This window comes from Sorex fumeus, unplaced genomic scaffold, assembly GCF_029834395.1.
Source record: "Sorex fumeus unplaced genomic scaffold, SorFum_2.1 ptg000098l, whole genome shotgun sequence".
In the NCBI taxonomy this organism is placed as follows: domain Eukaryota; kingdom Metazoa; phylum Chordata; class Mammalia; order Eulipotyphla; family Soricidae; genus Sorex; species Sorex fumeus.
Window position 1 is genome coordinate 7,401,305 of NW_026606155.1, and position 19,604 is coordinate 7,420,908.

Genomic DNA, 19,604 nt, shown 5'->3' on the forward strand with positions numbered 1-19,604 from the left:
ACAGTGGATATTTTCAAAACCTGTATTCATTCCCTTGACTGGCCTATCCTAGATGTCTGAGTTCATAAAATTTAGAAATAATAAGTTTCTACATTTTAAGAACAAAATAAAAGGTGACATTTTAAAACAAATTAAAAATAAATAGCCACCTGTCTGTTTATGGTGATGTCCACCACCTGTGTCACCTTTGGAACTGTGAATACTTGAAAGTTGGCAAGACTAAGTATGTCCCAGAAAACCAGGCTCAACAAGTCCTTTAAGTTATCTTCATGGGGGTATTTTCAGCACTTAGAGGAAATAACCACAGCAGGAATGTTCAGGAGCCAGGCCGTGCCAGCTCACGTCGCTAATTTCCCACCCACATAGTTTTCTGTCTCTTATGTAGCTGTCCACTACTCCTGAAAAAGATGAGAACTCAAAATGACAAACATTTAGAAATATATCACAGTTTACGAAGTATCTTAATAGCTATTTGTTTAAAGCAAGTGTTATTATAATCTTCAGTATAGTAAATAAGCCTTTCAGGGAACACAAAATCACAAAATACATAGAGGAAACACAAGTGATGCACTACAGGACCTCAACATCAGTGATACATTTACAGGCTCAATTCCAAAGGCCAGGGAAACAAAAGGAAGAAAAAAAAAGATGAGTTTATCCTTAATCCAAGTGCTTCATACAGGGAAAGGAATTACCACAAAAACAAAAAGCATTTTAACATTAAAAGAAAATATTTACACATTCTAGGTCTGACAACATGTTTGGCTAATATCCAAACTATACAAAAACTGACACAACAGCTGAAAACAACCACAATAACAATCACAACCGAATTTTTAAAATGGTAAAAAGACCTGACTGGACTTCTTTAAATAAGCATACATATGGTCTATAGACAGTGAAAAAATATCAGCATCATTTGCTATTATGAAATATAATTTGAAAGCACAAGACAAGATAATAATTCATACTAGTAGATATGTAAACTTATTGGAAGGAGTGTTGGCATGGATTGGAAAAAAGAGAATAATAACACACTTTTGGTGGAACCATAAATTAGTGTGGCCTCTATGAAAAATGGTATCATTCCTTAAAAAATGTCCACACAATATAGCAGTACCACTTCTATGCATTTATTCAAATGATAAAAAATACTACTTTGAAAAGATATTTGTGCCCTAGATCATCCTTGACACTGCATGGTCTCCCAAGGATCACTGGGAGCAACTATGGAGATTCCTGAGCACCATTGGTGTGATTCTGATGGTTCCCAGCACTTAACTTTTGGCCTGGATGATGAACTATCACTGAAACTGGCTCTTAGGAACCATTTAGGATGTCCCAAAAGAACCCAAACAAACAAAAAATTAAAACTGTGTGACTTTTGGAACAAAATAAATGGAGTTTTAAATGATCAAGCCAAATGAAATAATCAAGCAAAAGACAACTATTGGATGATTTCACTCACATGTGGAAGTAAAAAGGTCCTAGACTTAGTGAAAACCATGGTGGTTATCAGTAGGAAATGGAAGTGGGTAAGAGAAGGCATAAGAAAAGGGTCTTTTTGGTGATGGTGTGGCACTGAAACTTTAGTAGTAGGAGTGATAGTAATTATAGAGAAATATGGAGAGAGGTATGAAGTCAAACCCTGGAAATTCCATTGTATTGAAAAGCAGTGACTAATCCAAAACTTTTTTTAAAAAAGAGCTTAAACAGGAAGTCCTCTGAAAATTTGAAAGGTCATTTGCTTTATATCATAAATTAACACAGAAATCTTAGAGGTTCAGTGACAAGGTTCTGAACTGATGTGTTTTGCAGGATTTCACAAGATAATTTCTTTTGTAACCCCAGTACTCAATATCAAATAGTTAAGTGATGAATAAGCTCAATTAATATTTACTAATGAGTAAGAAGCTCATAAGTAGTATTTAATAGTAAGGGTTGATATAGACAGGTAGAAAACAAAAGAAGTGATACAGATTGAAATCTATAGAAAGAAGGAAAATTAAACCAAACACCTTCCTCACTTCTGAGAAATTATAGCACCAATACAAAATACAGTTGCTATGAACTTATAACTTATAACTCATTGTTATTAAGAAGATGTTAAGTTTTTAAATACACATTTAATTAAAGCCAGGGATCTACATAGGCCACTTTAAGAATATTTCCATTAAAGATCATTAAATTATTCATTCAATCAGAATTTACTCCCCATTCATACTGAAATTTCTTTTTCCAATGTAATCTTGAAGCTATACTACTATGTCCCTAAAAAAACTTACTTGATTCTATTCTAGAATGTCTAATTCCATAGTATCTTTTGTAGACACATAATGTGTGCTTTTGTTTTGCCTTTTTGCCTTAGTTAGTTTTCCAGTACAAAATTTAAATATATTCCAGAGGTCAGATCTCCCCGTTTCAGTGACAAAACAGTACAGAAATGGATCGGCCACACAATTTAAACTTGTTAATGCAACAGTGATTCTATATATTTTATAAATTTGCTTTCCGTGTTTATTTTCATTAAACATAGACTGAGTAATGTTCATGTCGTGCTCTAAAACACTGCGGACAAGCAACATTACGTGAAAGGGAGTGAAGCACAGAACAAAAGTCAATGTAATACTAAACAAGAGTTTTATGATTTTCTTCTTCTCACTGTCTTCCGTGGCTTGATTGTGCTTCACAGCGTGGTAGACTTTCTGGTTGCAAATCAGGATGATAATCAAAGGGATGGCATAGCCTGTGCATGTGCGGATCAAGTTAAACCTGATTTGCCATTTCTCCAAAGGGTATTTGTCATAGCATAAAGTGAAATTAAGATTCTTGGGACCACAACGCTCGATAGTTGTTTCATCTTCCCACAAGATGATTCCATTGATGATGGATTCTATTATCCAGAGAAATAGACTAACCATGAATGCAAATCTTCTTGTCCTTAGAAACGCAAACCTCAGAGGGTAGACAACTGCTAAATACCGATCAATAGCAATGCAGGGGAGGAATGCCGTGCTGCTGTAAAAATTCATGAACATTAAGAAACTGTTCGCTTTGCACAAGGCAGCAGAGAACATCCAGTTGTCTTTATTCCAAGTATAGTCAATCCAGAGAGGGAGAGTTAATGCATACAGCAGATCTGATAGGGATAAACTGAAAAGGTAAATTCCCAATTCGTTTTCCTTCTTCACTTGCAGAAAAGACACGCAGAGAGATCCAATATTGGCTGGAACGCTGACAATGACTACAAAGATGTAAACGATTGGAAACAAATAATGATCTAGGTCATGTTGTTCTTCGATGCACGTGCTATTCATTTTCCCCCTTTTGTAGATGGAAGTTAAGGTAGTACTTAGAAGTGAAAAGCGAACATGACTCTGTCCTGGTAATAATGTATTTTCATCACCTAGATCTCTTTTGCTATGATCTCTTCTATTCTTCTTTATTTTCAAATATTCTAATTTAACAGTGTTAAATCAGACATTAGTATACTAATGTAGTTAGGCATATGTTAGTCAGTAACATATCAATTTTTCACAGATAACTGGTCATAAGAATCCAGGCTCCTGTTAGTTAATATGGTCAGTTGATTTTACGGAGCAGAATTGCATGTACGTATTTTCATTGAAAACTCATGAAGAAAACTCCAGGATCAGCCAGTTTATCCCTTGATCTTCACAGTACTGGCCTTAATTTGTTTTTCTTCAGGAAATTCAGAGAAGTTTTTTTTTTTTTTGCAATCATGGGTATATTGACTCTATTTTCATAGACGTTGATATTTCTTTTTAAAATGCATTTGCTTCTAAAATAAAACATGAAACAGAACAGCTTAAAGGTTGGGGATACATCATGATTTTAAAGAAATTTTAATTCCATTTGTTGAAGACACCAAGGACATTAAATGAAAAACAAGGTGAGTCACTTAAAAAATTTTTTTAGGTGTGGAGGAGGGTTCCAAGTGGTGTCCAGGGTCATTTTGGTCAACTAGGCCAACATTCAATGTGTGGATTTAAGGATGCAATTCTGGGCTCCACGTTACTCTGCTGTCCCAGTAATGCTAAGATGTTGTATGCAATATTCCTGTACTATCTTTAGCCCATAATAAAAGGTGTTTAAAAAAGAAATAATCTAGTTATTTACCTTCAATAAGTGCAATCTAATGATATTTCAACCTATTTCAATCATGAATTTACTAAGAAATGCAAGCAAACGGGGAATTATCCTTCTCATGGACATGAACTCAGATTACAAACTAAAATTGAACAGGAGTCATTTTAGGAACTAATAAAAAGGATGGCAAATTCAATTGTTTGTCATTAGTAAAAGCCTTTGAGGGTATCATCAGCTGTATGATTATCCAATTTCAAAATTTCCATTTCACATGTAATCAGAAATAAGGCATTTTCCACATTAGCTCATTAGCCTAGAAAATATTATCACAAGAAATTTGTTTAAGTAAAGTATTTGAAAATAACACAACTTGCTGACTTTTCACATACAGCACACCTTTTCTGCTTTTTTTTTTGCTTTCTTGTGGTCTTATCCACTTTATCTTTCTCATGCTCTTGTAAAAGAGAGGGCAGACTTTTGTCAATTCTGGGGAAAATCTTGTAATCATAATTTTCTACCTTTAGTTCTGACTTTTAAATTCGAGTGGCTTCTTTCTAGAACTTTGAATTTATAGATTCACATTGTCCCATCCTGGAATAGAGAAATACTTCGGTTTATATTTCTTTTTCTAATAAGACCATACTGGAACAATTAGAAAACTTTGCAGAGATACTACAAAGGGAAGGAAGACTTGCCTTCTTCCTGAGTTCTGTTAGGCAAAGATGGTATCAAAACCTATGCTCCCTTCCAAGCTTTGATAAGTCCTATGCACTAAAGCTAATTGGTCACAAAACTTTGATTCTGCTAGTTGAGTGATTCACACTCATATTATATATGACTTGCAATGCTTACTCTTTAAAATAGGCAACAAAACTTTTTTAAATACTGTTTTACTACTATAGGCTAGAGCAATAGCACAGTGGTAGGGCATTTGCCTTGCACGCAGCCAGCCCGGCCAAGCCAAGGCGGGTTTAATTCCTCTGCCCCTCTCGGAGAGCCCGGCAAGCTACCAAGAGTATCTCGCCCCCACGGCAAAGCCTGGCAAGCTACCCATGAGGTATTCAATATGTCAAACACAGTAACAACAAGTCTCAAAAATGGAGACGTTACTGGGCCCTCTCGAGCAAATTGATGACCAACGGGAGGACAGTGTTTGTTTTATTTGTTTTACTACTATACTTAAAAAAAATTTTTTTTAAGTCTTTAGAATCAATAGGTGGAACTTTCAGAGGTTAAAAAATAAAATTTTATGGGAAAACAAAATAAGTGGGAGTTGATATTAGGGATGCAAGTGAGCATGAATATTATGGAGGCATCCTTCGGTCTGGTACAACTAACTATATCCTATAAAAGCAACAAGACTGGGAATAGAGCACGTGGTCCTCAGCTGTCTCACGCCTATTGGAGTCCAATAGTCTTTAGCTCTCAAGCAAAGGGTAAACTAGAAAATAAGCAAAGTCAAATAAAAAAAAACTTCACAGATATTTTCAGGTGCATAAGAACAGGCAAATTCCATTTTGTTTTTGTGAACAGCTGTAACAAAATAATCCCTGTATATTTATGACCCCTGAATGGAGAGCTTCCCTTGAGAGTAGAATCTGGATCTATGTTATTAATTTAGTCCTGCAAATTTCAGGACAACCATGGATCATTGCTGGATTGATGTGCTCAACTTCTTTAAACATTAGGAAAATGCAAACTAAACTCACAATAGATATAGCTACATTTCTCTCTACTTGAACAAATAGAATGAAAAAGACAGAAAATACCAAGTGAGACTGTAGGACTTATGAACTTTCATTATTAGAAAGAAAACCATTTGGCACATATGCATACTATATGGTTCATTGATTTCACTTTTCCATGCCAAAATAATAAAGACATGGGAGAATCAAAAAGTCCAAAGTAGCATTATTTGTATTATCCTCCAACTGGTATTCCCATTAGCTATAGACCAGAAAAATAAATTGTGATATAATAACATAATTGAAATATATGTCAGTGAAAATGAACTGTGGATGCTCCTTCCTATATAGCATGGGTGAAGCTCAGAAGCATGCTTCAGAATGATGGGGAAAGGTGTCTATTATATGATCATCTAAACCATCAGAAATCAGGGTAGCCATACATTTGTTGAAGGATTTCTTTGTATGAGTGTGCTAGGTACTATATTAATTATTTGTGAATGTGTTATTATTTATATATATTTATTATATTTATATATTACAAATGAATTAATCTACATATTGTCAACTAACCCCAAATTACCTATTTTTAATGAGTTTGATCACAATGCAAGGGTATACTACTTAAGTCTCTTAATTTTTATCTATATTGTCTTTTCTTTTTACAAATAAAAGAAGGAAGAATTTACCTTGGGAGTTTGAGTAAAGTTTATATTCCATTAGAGGTTAGTACAAGTCTTATAAACATTATAACATTTCCAATTAAAGTGGCTAAGAGAGTCAAATGGCTTTACTTAAATGACTTTTGTGAAGAATCAATTTTGAAAATTAGGTATCAAATAAACCTATATTTTCTAGAAGGTACTTTTATACACTCTGAACTACATGGCAGAAAATAACTTGTAAAAGTAATTATCTCACATTCTGCTCCATGCACAGTAACAGTGGGTGTGATCTTTTCATATCTCTTTCAACATTTTTAAAAGTTAAAAATATTTCTCTTCAATAAGTTGTTAAGAATAAATTCTAGATCTATTTCCCCGTTAATGTTAGGTATAATGGAACTATTCTAAAGGATAATGACCGAGAGCTGTATAGAACTAATGGAGCTATGGAATCCTCCAATTGATTTATAAAGTCCTGCAAATCCTAAATAGCTTTTAAAAAATTAGAAATATTGCAATCCATGCTCCAGACCACTAAAACTTATTTTTAAAAGGGAGAAATGATAGAACATCTACAAAGGATGAACTCAGACACAGAATTTTTTCAAAACAAAAATAGCAGAAACCAGAAAATACATTAAATGTCTTGCTAAGTAGTTGCTAAGTAAATATGTCATCTTATGCTTACATATGTCACAGAATCAAATTTAAAAACTAGAACAAAAATGAGAGCATTTCATCTAAACTCTATGTAAGGTGCTTGTTTGGAATGTATACCTTACCTTCACATCCTCATTAAAGAAACTCCTAAAGGATATAACTAAAGAAGGAAAATAAGCCTTAGGAAAATCTACACAAAAGATTGAATCAGCTCCCAAGGACAAATGATGCTTAGAGCACAGGCTTTATTCATCAAGTGTCTAACAACACTTGTGTCAGCAAAAAAAAAAAATCCTTCGTAGGGGAAGGATGGAGAGAGCTGGATGACAGACTGAAGGTGCCCATTCCTTCTCTATTCATATTCATTCAGTTGACTCACTCTGTGAATATAAAATTTGTATATATATATATATATAAGAAAATAAATTTTTTTCTTTAAAAAATATTAGATGGATGAAAGAAAAGATGGCTTTATGGATATTTACAAATCTCAATGAAATTAACCTCTGTCTCTCTACAAAGATATTTTCTGCCTTGGTAGTATCAACCACAGACCGAATAGTTTAATGAGGCTGACGCTGAGTTGTCTAGTTTTTAGCCAGTGACCACGAAGGCTTGTAGTCAGGAAACGGAAAACCTCTCAACAGCTCTCTGACTAGTGGTTATGATTTCCAATATTTCTTTACCTACCTTTAGTCTTCACATGTGTAAGCACCCTCATGCTAGAGTTGTGGCAATTAAAGGTGATAGCAAGTGATAGCAAGATGGGTGAGCCTTTACTCTGCCTTAGCTATATAGCATTCAGTGACAGGACTGAGAGTCTATAGATGCCATTTGCTTTGTCCCATACATTTCTTGAATCAGGGCCTCTTTGGTTAGCTTCTCACAGAACAACATATCAGCCAGAGGATCTATGCAGTGGTTAAGGTGCTGATATGAGCTGTTAAGTTTATCTGTATATATCTGACATGTTAGTGGAATACTTAGTTCTTAGTATTCATACAGATTTTGAGGTTCTGTTTTGACTACTTTATTCAATTTTTGAAGAAAAAACTATCTTTTAAATGAGCATTGAGAAATTTAAATAAGTTTTAAGTTTTGATTTTTATCAAAAAATTAAGGGAATATAATTAATACTTTAATCTAAAGTATTAAAATACTTAATTTGTGTTCCTAACTACCTAAAAATGCAAATCATTGATGACAATGATTAAAAGAAAAATGTTTCCAAGAGAGTTCAAAGAAACATTTGCTTTCATTGATCAGTTTAATAGCTATGTACCAGAATTCTGTAGTGTGTACAATTAGTGTAGCAAGTCATTAAGGAAAAACCCTTTAAAAATGATTAACTATTACTCATGATACTGAAAACATTATTTCCCAATTTTTACATTATTTTTGGTGGGTTTAAGAAGTAGAGCCAGACCTCTGTGCTAACGAGGAAACAATGTATGAAGCTCTACAGACAGGGTGTCTCTTCCTAAACACTAAGTAATCAGGTTTGCCAACATACTGTTTCTTGGAGAAGAAGTAGAGCATAAACATTCCTCTTTCGCATACCTATAGTTTTCCACAGTTATTTCTAAATCTGAATTTTGACATCCTTTGACCACGACATAGAGAAAACCATCCTGTGGCATCCTTATTTCTCTTTTTTTTACAAAACTATTCACTACCACATCTTATATAGTCCAAACCAGAAAAAAAATTTCAAACAGTACTGACAAGCATCCCAAAACATGTTAACTAGTTTAAAATCCAATTTTACTTACCCATGTGCCTTGGGCTTGTGATTTTGTAGACCAGAAGAGCCTGAAAAAACTGCTGGCATGAAGAGAAACTAACACTCTTAAAGAGACAGGAAATAACACTCATATTTCATCATAAACCAATGAGGAAGCAACACTTTTATAAAAAGGGTCCACATTTAAAATAAGAAGTCCTACTAGTGTAGAAGATGTTCTTATATGTACTGCAATCTAATTTTTTAATTGAATCACCATAAGACACACAGTTACAAAGTTGTTTATGATTGAATTTCAGTCATAGGATGTTCTAATACCCATCCCTTAAACAGTGTAAATTTCCCACCACCAATGTTTCCAGTCTCCCTCCTGCCAACAACCCCTTCTTCCACTCTTGCCGCAACCTGCCTCTCTCTCTCTCTCTCTCTCTCTCTCTCTCTCTCTCTCTCTCTCTCTCTCTCTCCCTCACTCCCACATCTCCTGGGCATTATGGCTTTCAATAGTTACTGACAGGTTATCATGCTGCCTAATTTTTAATCACTCATTTTTCTCTTTGCTGCTTAATTACTGTTATATGTGCTTCCTTAAATACAATATGTACTAAAATTTGATTCATTCATTCATCTATTTATCTATCAACACATCCATCAAATTATATTTTTAGGTTCCTATCTTGGGAAACACTTAATACCAGTTTGTCCTCTATATGGAAATTTAACCTAGTGCAGGAGAAAGAATGTTCAGTAGAAATCATAATACAGTGGCAGAAAATGAATAAGTAATCAAGAAAGGTACAAAATATGGTACAAGGAGTCATAGGATGTATGGGAAAGGAGATGACATGTCAATAAACTCAGGACAATCAACTTCCCAATCAACAGAGGGAGAATGGGGGCTAGATCTATAATAAGTGTATTCAGCATTTGATGGCAATGATGGTGGGGCTAAGGTAGCTAAATTTGTTAAGTCTATTTTTTTAGGGACCATGGGAATTGACCATATAGTATTTTATTGCAGATATATTTTCTTCATTGACTCTCCTACGGAAACAGAAGGCTGATATTATTAAAAACACACTAAATCCTATTGAACTAATTGATTTTGGCAATTAAATAACTTTGCAAAAATTAAAAAATATATTTGATGAAGGCATAGATTGTTACTATTAAAGCTCATGTAGACTTTTTGCATGTTACACTTGCTGCAGAATCAGTAAGTGGTCAAATAAGTGAAATCAGCTCCTAGAACTTAACTGCATTTGAGCTATAGAAAAGCCAGATACATCACCTTGGATCCTTGCCTACAAAATATTTTGTTTACAAATAAAGAGAAAATATTACTTTATAAATATAGGATTAGTTTGAGTAGGAAAAAATGTAACAACTTAAAAAGCTAAAATTAGGGGTCTGGAGAGATAGTACATATGTAAGTTGCTTGCTTTCAATGGAATCAATGTGACTGGGATCCCTGGCTTCCCAGATGGTCCCCTAAACCCACCATCAATTTATGATTTATGAGCTGATCACTCCTCAGTAAGAGTATGCCTGGGGGGCTGGAGCAATAGCACAGCGGGTAGGGTGTTTGCATTGCATGTGGCTGACCCAGCTTTGATTCCCAGCATCCCATATAGTCCCCTGAGCACCTACAGGAATTATTCCTGAGTGCAGGAGCAAGCAGTAACCCCTGTGCATTGCAGGGTGTTACCCAAAAATAAAAAAATAAAATAAAATAAGATAAAATAAGAAATTATGCCTGAGTACCATCAGGTGTGGCCTGAAAATCAAAACAAACAAAAAAAGCAAGCAATAAAAAAAATTCCCAAATTAGGTAAAATTTGAGTCTGTCTTTGTAAAGGAACTTTAGTGTTAGTAGTGAATAGGCTGTATTTTACTCACTAGAGATGAGAAAGGATTTTGATATAATTAAAACTTTAAATCTTAGAGTCATTAAGGAGATGCAAAAAAAGTAAAGATTCTCTTTGTGGATCATTTGATCACTTGACTTCCCGTTAATCGTCAATTTGCTCGAGTGGGTGCCAGTAACGCCTCCATTTGTCCCTGTTGCATGCTAGTGTAGCCCCATGGCGTCTGTTCATTCTAGGAACAATGAAGAGCCTCAAACCAATCATTCAGGATCTTGATGAAGAAGTCTGACCATCTGGTAGGTGGGCGACCACGTGGTCTTTTGACGTCCCTTGGAATCCAGTTGGTAACGGCTCTAGTCCAGCTGTTGTCTCCAAATCTCATTACATGTCCAGCCCATCTGATTTTTGATGCCTTGGCCAACAAGACAGCTTCCCTGATTCTTGATCATCGATGGAGGTGGGAACTCCGGATTCTTTCTCTTAATTGAGTGAAACATGATACTCCAAGCAAAGCTCTTTTGATTCCTCTTTGGGAGACCCAAATAGCGTTCTCATCTTGTTTGCATAGGGCCCAGGTCTCTGAGGCCTATGTTAATGCAGGAAGAACAGTGGAATCAAAGAGATGTGATGTGCCCGGAGCCAGAGGTTCTTCGTCCTCTTAGCTATTTCTTCAACGCTCTTGAAGGCATTCCAAACTGCTCTCTTCCTCTTACGGAACTCGGGTGCCAGGTCATTCATCATGTTGACTTCTCGACCTAGGTACACGTAACTGTTGCATTCGGAGATGGTCATTCCGTTGAGAGCGAATGGAGCATCAGGAACGAGGCTGTTTCTCATAAACATTGTCTTCGTAAGATTCAGCTGTAGTCTTTGTGGATACTTGATTAAAAATGATAAAAGTTATGACAAAGTATAAGACATTTCAAATTTATATAAATATTCAAAATTCTCTTTCTCTCTCTCTCTCTCTCTCTCTCTCTCTCTCTCTCTCTCTTCTTTCTATATATCATTCCCAGTACTGCTTGGGATTGAACTTGACCTTAAACAAGCTAGGTATACACTCTACCTCTTGAGCCTTAACTCCTACCCAACATTTTGTATTTTTCCTGAAGCAATAAAATTTTAAGTGCATTTTAGAAAATGGTAATAAATCCCTTAAACCTTTACAAAAATGAAAGTAATGATTTCAATTAAAACGATTATTTTTTATTTGGTTTTGCACATTCATTTATCTGTGGCTTCATTACTTCTATATTTTGTGACTCTCAAAATCTCTCATTTTGCACAAATAGATCATACTTCTGCTTTTCGGGAGAGTGTATTTTCATATCGATATCAAACATCAAAGTCTTAAAAAAAACCCCAAATGTACTTAGGAAAAAATCCATTTTTCACTGAATTATATAGGACAAAATCTGTGGTTGACCTATGTTAATATTCTTCTAATTCTATGCAATAAAAGATTCAGCACTTTAAGGAAGCTTAATTCTAGTATGTTCAGAATAGACGAAAATACTGTGTTTTTCTACAACAAGGTTATCTAGTGGCCATTGGGAATTTTATAGAACTGGGTCTTTGACTTTTGAGGACTCAAAAGTAAGAAACAACTAGGTAGTTGTTATTCAGAGCACTGATTGCCTTGAGGCATTGGTATTCCTGCAATCAGTTACCATATTTCACTGCATAATCGTCCCACCATTTATTTGTTTATTAGTGTATGTGTGTGTGTGTGTTTGTGTATCAAGATATGTTTTACTGAAGCTTATTTAAAAAGATGTGAGGGGAGGGAGAAGTGTATGTTCAAGAGAGAACACAGGCTGGGCTGGAGCCATAGTACAGCGGGTAGGGCGTTTGCCTTGTGCACAACTGACCCAGGTTCAGTTATCAGTATGTCATATGGTTTCCTGAGCACCACCAGGAGTAATTCCTGAGTGCAAAGCCAGGAGTAACCTGTGTGCATTGTTGGGTATGACCCAAAAAGCGGGAGAGAGAGAGAGAGAGAGAGAGAGAGAGAGAGAGAGAGAGAGAGAGAGAGAGAGAGAGAACGCAGGCTTCTCCAGAGGGGAAGTAGGCAAGCAAAGAAACATCAAGACAAACAAGAGATACCTGATCAAGGGAGAACACAGACCTGAAGAGCAAGCTCCTTCCACCCTTTTAAAAAAAGTACTGCCAGCACTTTCTTTTTAAAGGTTGTACCAAATATTTTGCAAAACTGATGTTTGGCATAATATAATCTGTGATGATCTTGTGGTGACGTGCGGTGTCTTGTTTTTTTGAGGCCACAGCATAGCTACCCAGTGGTGGTCTGTGGCAGGGAACTTGGACCACACGTAAAGAAAAAATGAAGAACCAGTGATTCTGCCCAGTTTCAACTTCTCTGTTGGGCAAACGTGCAAGAACTTAATTTGCTGATGAAGGGACTTGGCAAAGCCACAGAGTCCATATGGTATAATTCCACTAATTAAAGTAGCCACTAAACAGGACAGTTATGTTTGGAAACATTGATTAATTATTCCATCCAAGGTGTCTTATACTTTACCCCCCTTCCTCAATCCCTGACACTAAATTGTATATGTATTAACCCAGAGATGAGGTTCTTGGTTGAAAAGTGGAGATGGGAGAGGGTGGAAGAAGACACATTTCTGAGGATGCAGTGCTATGTAACTGGGCTTCCCACTGACAGCGCTTGGGGGACATTCAGGATAACACCTGGTGATAATTAGGGATCTCCAGGTTGCATCTGATGATGCCTGGGGGACCCTGTGGTACTGGTGATTAAACTGCAATTAAACTATGGTTGAGGAGTGATAGCACAGCAGGTAGAGCATTTGTCTTGCACGCGGCCAACCTGGGTTCAATTCCCAGCATCCCAAATGGCCCCCCTCCAGCACTCCAGGAATAATTCCTGAGTGCATGAGTCAGGAGTAACCCCTGAGCATCACCAGGTGTGACTCCCCCCACACCCCCAAAAAAAGCAACAACAACAACAAAAAGACATGCAGCTTAACTCCTGCACTATGTCTCTCTTCTTGGGTCATGGAAGTTTTTCACTTAGATGTCTTTCGTTCAATTATTCTCGTGATGTCAAAATATTGTCATCACGTAAAACTGAGAGTGACTGCAATGACTGCAGTAATGAGATGGATCCCCAGGATCCATCAATATCACTGTGGTTCTTGGATTAGCAATTGCTTAAGCTTAGTAAAGTAAGTCAGAGCAAGACACTGTGTGACTTTGCTCATAAGGAAAGCAAATGAAAGTAAATTAAGTGTATTGAATAAAACAACATAAGGCTGAGGACCATAAGGCCAATTAGGGATAAGCAGTATGGAAGGAAAAAGAAGAGTGGGAAAAGTAGGCAGGACAAAGTAGAGAATAGGATAATGAAGAACAGAATTTTTTGGGAACTTAATGTTATATATATGTGAAATAGTTCCCTTAATAATAGCCCTAAGGTTGGGATAGTGTCCTGGGTCGAACAAGTTTAGATAGTTTAGACAACCAGTGCTGTAAGTGTATGTCCTGGCAAGAACAGAATAGGAGATTTCCAGGACTTTCATAATTAGTTTTGATTAGAAAACGTGCACTGCAAATGTGCTCCCAAGCAGAATGGGAGACTTTCCTGAATTCCATGCCGTACACTAAAAGCACTTGCTGATTGTTTACCACCCTTTGGGGATAGCTATATCCTAGTCTTTGCTCTTAATGTCCCTGTTAATTCTTGGTATACCTATTAATTCTAAAGTACTAGTTAACTGATGTACTTATTAATGTAAAAAATGGCTTACGTGTATTTACATTAGAAGGTATATTAAGAATAGCAAGTACAGGTTGAGAAAGCAGATACTGTAGCCAATAAATAGCCAGTTTGTTCCCTTGATTGAAGCTGTTGAGGAGAGCTTGCATTCTTAAAATTTTACAGTATTTACTCATTTCATTCTTTCCTACTGACCCTGCTGGGCAGTTATCAAAGGTGCCAATATAATTGGCTTTATTGTGGTAAATTGAAACAAGTATTTTTGCCTGTTGATTTACAGTAGTGTACATTTAAAATTTAGATACTCTTTCAGTGTAATGTTACTTATATTGTAAATAAAACAACCAACCAATCAAATGTTGATAATTATTAATAATATTTTCACACAACTGAAAACTGCTCTTAAGTGCAAGTTTCTTATGTTCTGCCTGATATGGAAATAAATAACCAAAAAAAAGATCTCAGAGGGAAAGCAGTGACTTAATGAGTCAATATCTGTAAGGAGAGTAATCTGTCATTAATACCAGAAAGTGATGAACATATTGAAATATAGCTATAAGAAAGTACAGTATTGGGGGGGGGATAAACAACCAGGAGAACAAGAACATTTTCAGAAATTAAAACTATTAAGAAAACAATAATAAAATTTTTCACCAGAAATTGTTTTTGCAAAACAAAATAGCAAAGAGATTACAAAATAGATTACAAAAGAGGAAAATATTATGCTCTGCCAGGAAGCTCTCTGGCTATCAAATAGCAAATAGAGAACAGAAAGCAGGGGAAACCATTCAAGGAACATAGAAATAACTCTTCCCAGAAGTGAAGGACACTGGTTTCCTTCAAATCAAGGAATTGAATAAATATATTTAGAAATGTGAGATAAAACTTCTCAAAAAATAGATTTTTATTTCAAGAAAAGAAGACAAAGTTCTGGGTTACAGGGGAGAATACTACTGAGTGTTTTCTTTATATAACTCTTTTTGCTCTCTGTAGATGTTAGCATCAGTTACTAGGAAAAAAAGAATAAACCACAATTCCAAAACCATTTCCTTCAAACAAGCAAACAAAAAACCAAATTGCAATCAAGTTGCTTATATCCACAAAGATCAAAAAACCATATTTTTGATGGCAAATTTTGTAAGATAGTCCAGGAAGAGAAAATCCTTGAAGTATTTTTAGGCCACCAGAAGGACTTTAAAAAAATATTACCTAACTTAAAAAAAAAAACTACTCATTCTTGCTTATTCCCACATGTAATTAAATATTCTGCAACTTTAAATAGAAAATTTAATTTGTTGGAGGTAGCACTGTAGCACTGTCCTCCTGTTGTTTATTGATTTGCTCGAGCGGGTACCAATAATGTCACCATTGTAAGACTTGTTGTTACTATTTTTGGCATATTGACTATGCCACGGGGAGCTTGCCAGGCTCTGCTGTGCGGGCAGGATACTCTCGGCAGCTTGCCGGGCTCTCTGAGAGGGACGGAGGAATTGAACCTGGGTTGGCCACATACAAGGCAAACGGCCTATCCACTGTGCTATCACTCCAGCCCAAAATAAAACAAACAAAAAGTAAAGAATATTGTTAGATTAGTCCAGAGTGGGATAGGAATCAGACTGGATCTAAGGTTGTTAAGAATCAAAGCCTGAGATGAAAGAGAATCCCTGATAATTGGGGTCAAAGAGCCAATTTTCAGGCCCGGAAGCTACTTGAGCTCTGAGAATGGATCCCTGAACACAGTGGACTGCAACATCTGGGCTCATGTCCTGCTGCCCCTCTCCACACTCCACCTCCACCCTTCACTGAAACATGATGGTGGTCAAGATTCAGTTTTCCACCAACCACTATGAATGGAAGCAAACGCTAATGTACTCTCCCATTGAGAGTAGGAGATGACCTTAAAAAGGTCATGTCTCCATGCTATGGTTCCCAGGGTGAAAGCAGAAAGCACACGTGGCAAGAAGTAGAGTCATCTGGGGGGGGGTCACAGGAAGTCACGTCTTCTGGGGGAGGGGGGAGGGAGAGGGAGGTCCTGTCCCTAAAGTCAAGTTGGGACTCTTGGGAGAAAGTATGCTCAGCCATCTAGCAGCAGCCTGTGGAAGAGCATGAAGGCAGGACTGGGGCTGGAGAGGTAGTACAGTGGGTAGGGCCCTTGTTCTTGTGGTCTTTGGTTCCATCCCCGGCACCCTTGAGCCCACCAGGTTTGATCCCTGAGCACTGAACCAGGAGTAAGCCCTGTGCACAGCCAGGTGTGTGGCCCCAAGCTAAACACTTAAAAGATAGTTTGCATTTTTAATGTGAAATAATCTCATAATAATCCTCTGTGAACACTTAAATACCACTCCAATATATGGGGAGAACTATTGTTGATTTTCTGGGGTCATTCATCAGAGGACCTTTGAGACGAGAAAGTATATGCAGTGCAGTGATGAACAATGGCGATTTCTTTCTTGTTTGCTTTTCCTTAAAAACCCAGAGAGGTGGGAGATGCCTCACTTTCACATCTACAATGCTCCTGATTTTCTATTGACTCTCTCTTTTTTTATCCACGGCCTACTGGGATGTGAGGGGGTATGAACAGTTCATAATATTAAAGGAACAAGTCAATAGGACCCGGGAACTGTGGCCATCAGTGCACTGAAATTATTTGTATTTAAGGCCCATATGACTCCAGAGGCAGTGAGTTTTACTGCTCAAGTGAAAAAATGATCCACACACAGAAGCTTGAGGAAGAAAAAGGCCATCTGTTTGTTCTGCTTACATTTCTTGACGTCACTTGGGGTTTGTGCCGAATAAATCTGCACTGACATTTTATGCAATAGGGTGGTGTCCTGGGCTTGGTGGGAGACAACCAGAACTTTCTCTTTTGGGACCCAGAAACTCCCAAATCAGAAGCTGCTCCTTTCTTTTTTTTTTTTTTTCTTCTTGGCCTTTGCTCGCAACAAATGTTTTGTTGGAGGTATCACTATGTCACTGTCATCCTGTTGTTCGTTGATTTACTCGCACAGGCGCCAGTAATGTCTCTATTTGTCCCAGCTCTGAGATTTTAGCAGTCTCTCCTTACTCGCCTTTCCCAGTGATTGGAGGCTCTTTCAGGGTCAGGGGAGTGAGACCTGCTATAGTTGCTGGTATTGGCGCATCGAATACGCCACGGGGAGCTTGCCAGACTCTGCCCCTGCAGGCAGGATGCTCTTAGTAGCTTGCCGGGCTCTGTAAGAGTCATATTTCTCTCTATGATTTGTTATCTACTATTTGAACTCTATCAAATATGGTGTGGTAATTATGGAAAATGGGTAGGAAGTGTCTTATGATGCAGCTGCATGGTCTGGAAAGTAGCCTGGAATGTGGCGGGGTTTGGGTAGTGGGGGTTGGCTGGGTCCCTTGGGGTGCAGAGGGCTCTCATCCATCCCTCTCTGGGGCACCCCTAGTGAAAACAGCCTGGGGCAGAGTCCAGGACTCAACGAGACCCAGGAGTGGAGATCCTCTGCCTGCTTCCCCGAGTCTCTGGTGACCTAGGGTTCACACCCATAAGCCATACCCTGCCAGCACCAGATAATCTTCTCCTGGACCATCCTCCAGAACCAACAGCTGGTCCTCCCAGATTGAAGTTTATAATGAGGTCCCCATAACCATGCCACCAGACTTTGCACCAGGCTGTTTTCACTCGGGGTGCCCCAGATAGGGGCGGGTGAGAGCCCTCCCTGCCCCAAGGGACCCATTCTTGGCAGTCAGCCTCCGCTGCCCAACTGCCGCCATGCTCCAGGCCGCTTTCTGGATGCTCTGGTCGAGCCTCACATAGGTGTGAAGTCCCACGGAACCCAGGTAATGTGGAACTTTGTGACCTTGTTGGAGATAATGAGTCCTACTTAGATACCCAGATTATATACTTATTCATGTTTTCCACGAGAACTTATAAGCTTTCATCTTCAAACTTAGAGCTTTATCCTTCTGGAGTAAATACTTAAAGTGTATCTTTGTTTCTGTAGTCAAATCATTGAAGACACAGCAGAGATCCTTTTCCTGAAGAGTCCTGCTTATATTTTCTTCAATTTATTTTTATAAATTCTGATCTAATATTGAGGGTTATAAGCCACTTTGAATTAACTTTGGTGAATGGTGTAAGATACTTGTTCGGTTTCATTTTTGTACATGTGGCCATCCAGTTTTCTCAGCACTATTTGTCTTGGCATTTGCAAGCAGAAGTGATTTAGCTTAATTTCCAATTTGGATACCTTTGATTTCTTTTTCTTGTCTGATTGTTCTGGTAAGAACTTTCAAAACTATATTAAAAGAGAGTGGTCATAGTGCTTGATCTCAGGTTTTTTTCAATTGAGTATGATGTTGGTTGGGAGTTTATTGTAGATGACTGATAATACCTTTTTATGTTCTTTCTGCCTTTACTTTTCTAAACTTTTTGTTATGAATTGATATTGAATCTTGCCAAAAGCTCTTTTATCTTTATCAAAGATAAAGATTATGTGATTATGTTTTTTGTTCATATAATGTATTGTATTAATTGACTTGCATATACTGAACTACCCTTGAATCCTCAGAGGTGTCTGTCAACTATCTGACAACAGAAGCAAAGACAAAATGAAAACAAATGTTTGTTTAATTACAATTATTTTTTATTACAATTTTTTTGCATGGCAAAAGAAACTCAAGTTCAAAGTATTACCTGCTGAATAGGAGAAAATATTTATACACAATACATCAGATAAGGGATTTATATCAAAACTGTATAAGACACTCACAAAACTCAACAACAAAAAAGTCAATAACCTCCTCAAAAAATGGGGAGAAGTTTAACTCCACAAGAAGAAAACATCCAACCCCATCAAAAAATGGGGTGACGAAATGAACAGAAACTTTCTCAAAGAAGAAATTCGAATGGCTAAAAGGCACATGAGAAAATGCTCTACATCACTAATCATCAGGGAGATGCAGATCAAAACAACAATGAGATATCATCTCACACCACAGAGACTGGCCCACATCCAAATGTACAAAAGCAACCAATGTTGGCGCAGATGTGGCGAGAAAGGGATCCTCCTTCACTGCTGGTGGGAATGCCGACTGGTTCAGCCCTTTTGGAAAACAGTGTGGACGATTCTCAAA

At 37.2% G+C, this 19,604-nt stretch overlaps 1 protein-coding gene across 1 annotated transcript; it reads right to left on the reverse strand.

Moving 5' to 3' along the window:
• Positions 1 to 2,229: 2,229 nt before the first annotated feature.
• Positions 2,230 to 3,339, reverse strand: GPR65 (G protein-coupled receptor 65). The gene has a single exon (XM_056134354.1). The coding sequence runs from the start codon at positions 3,315 to 3,317 to the stop codon at positions 2,292 to 2,294; it is 1,026 nt and encodes a 341-aa protein (XP_055990329.1). The 5' UTR covers positions 3,318 to 3,339; the 3' UTR covers positions 2,230 to 2,291.
• Positions 3,340 to 19,604: the final 16,265 nt, after the last annotated feature.

Excerpts from the sequence above, each read along its gene's own strand:
- GPR65 (XM_056134354.1), bottom strand. The coding sequence starts at position 3,317 with ATGAATAGCACGTGCATCGAAGAACAACATGACCTAGATCATTATTTG.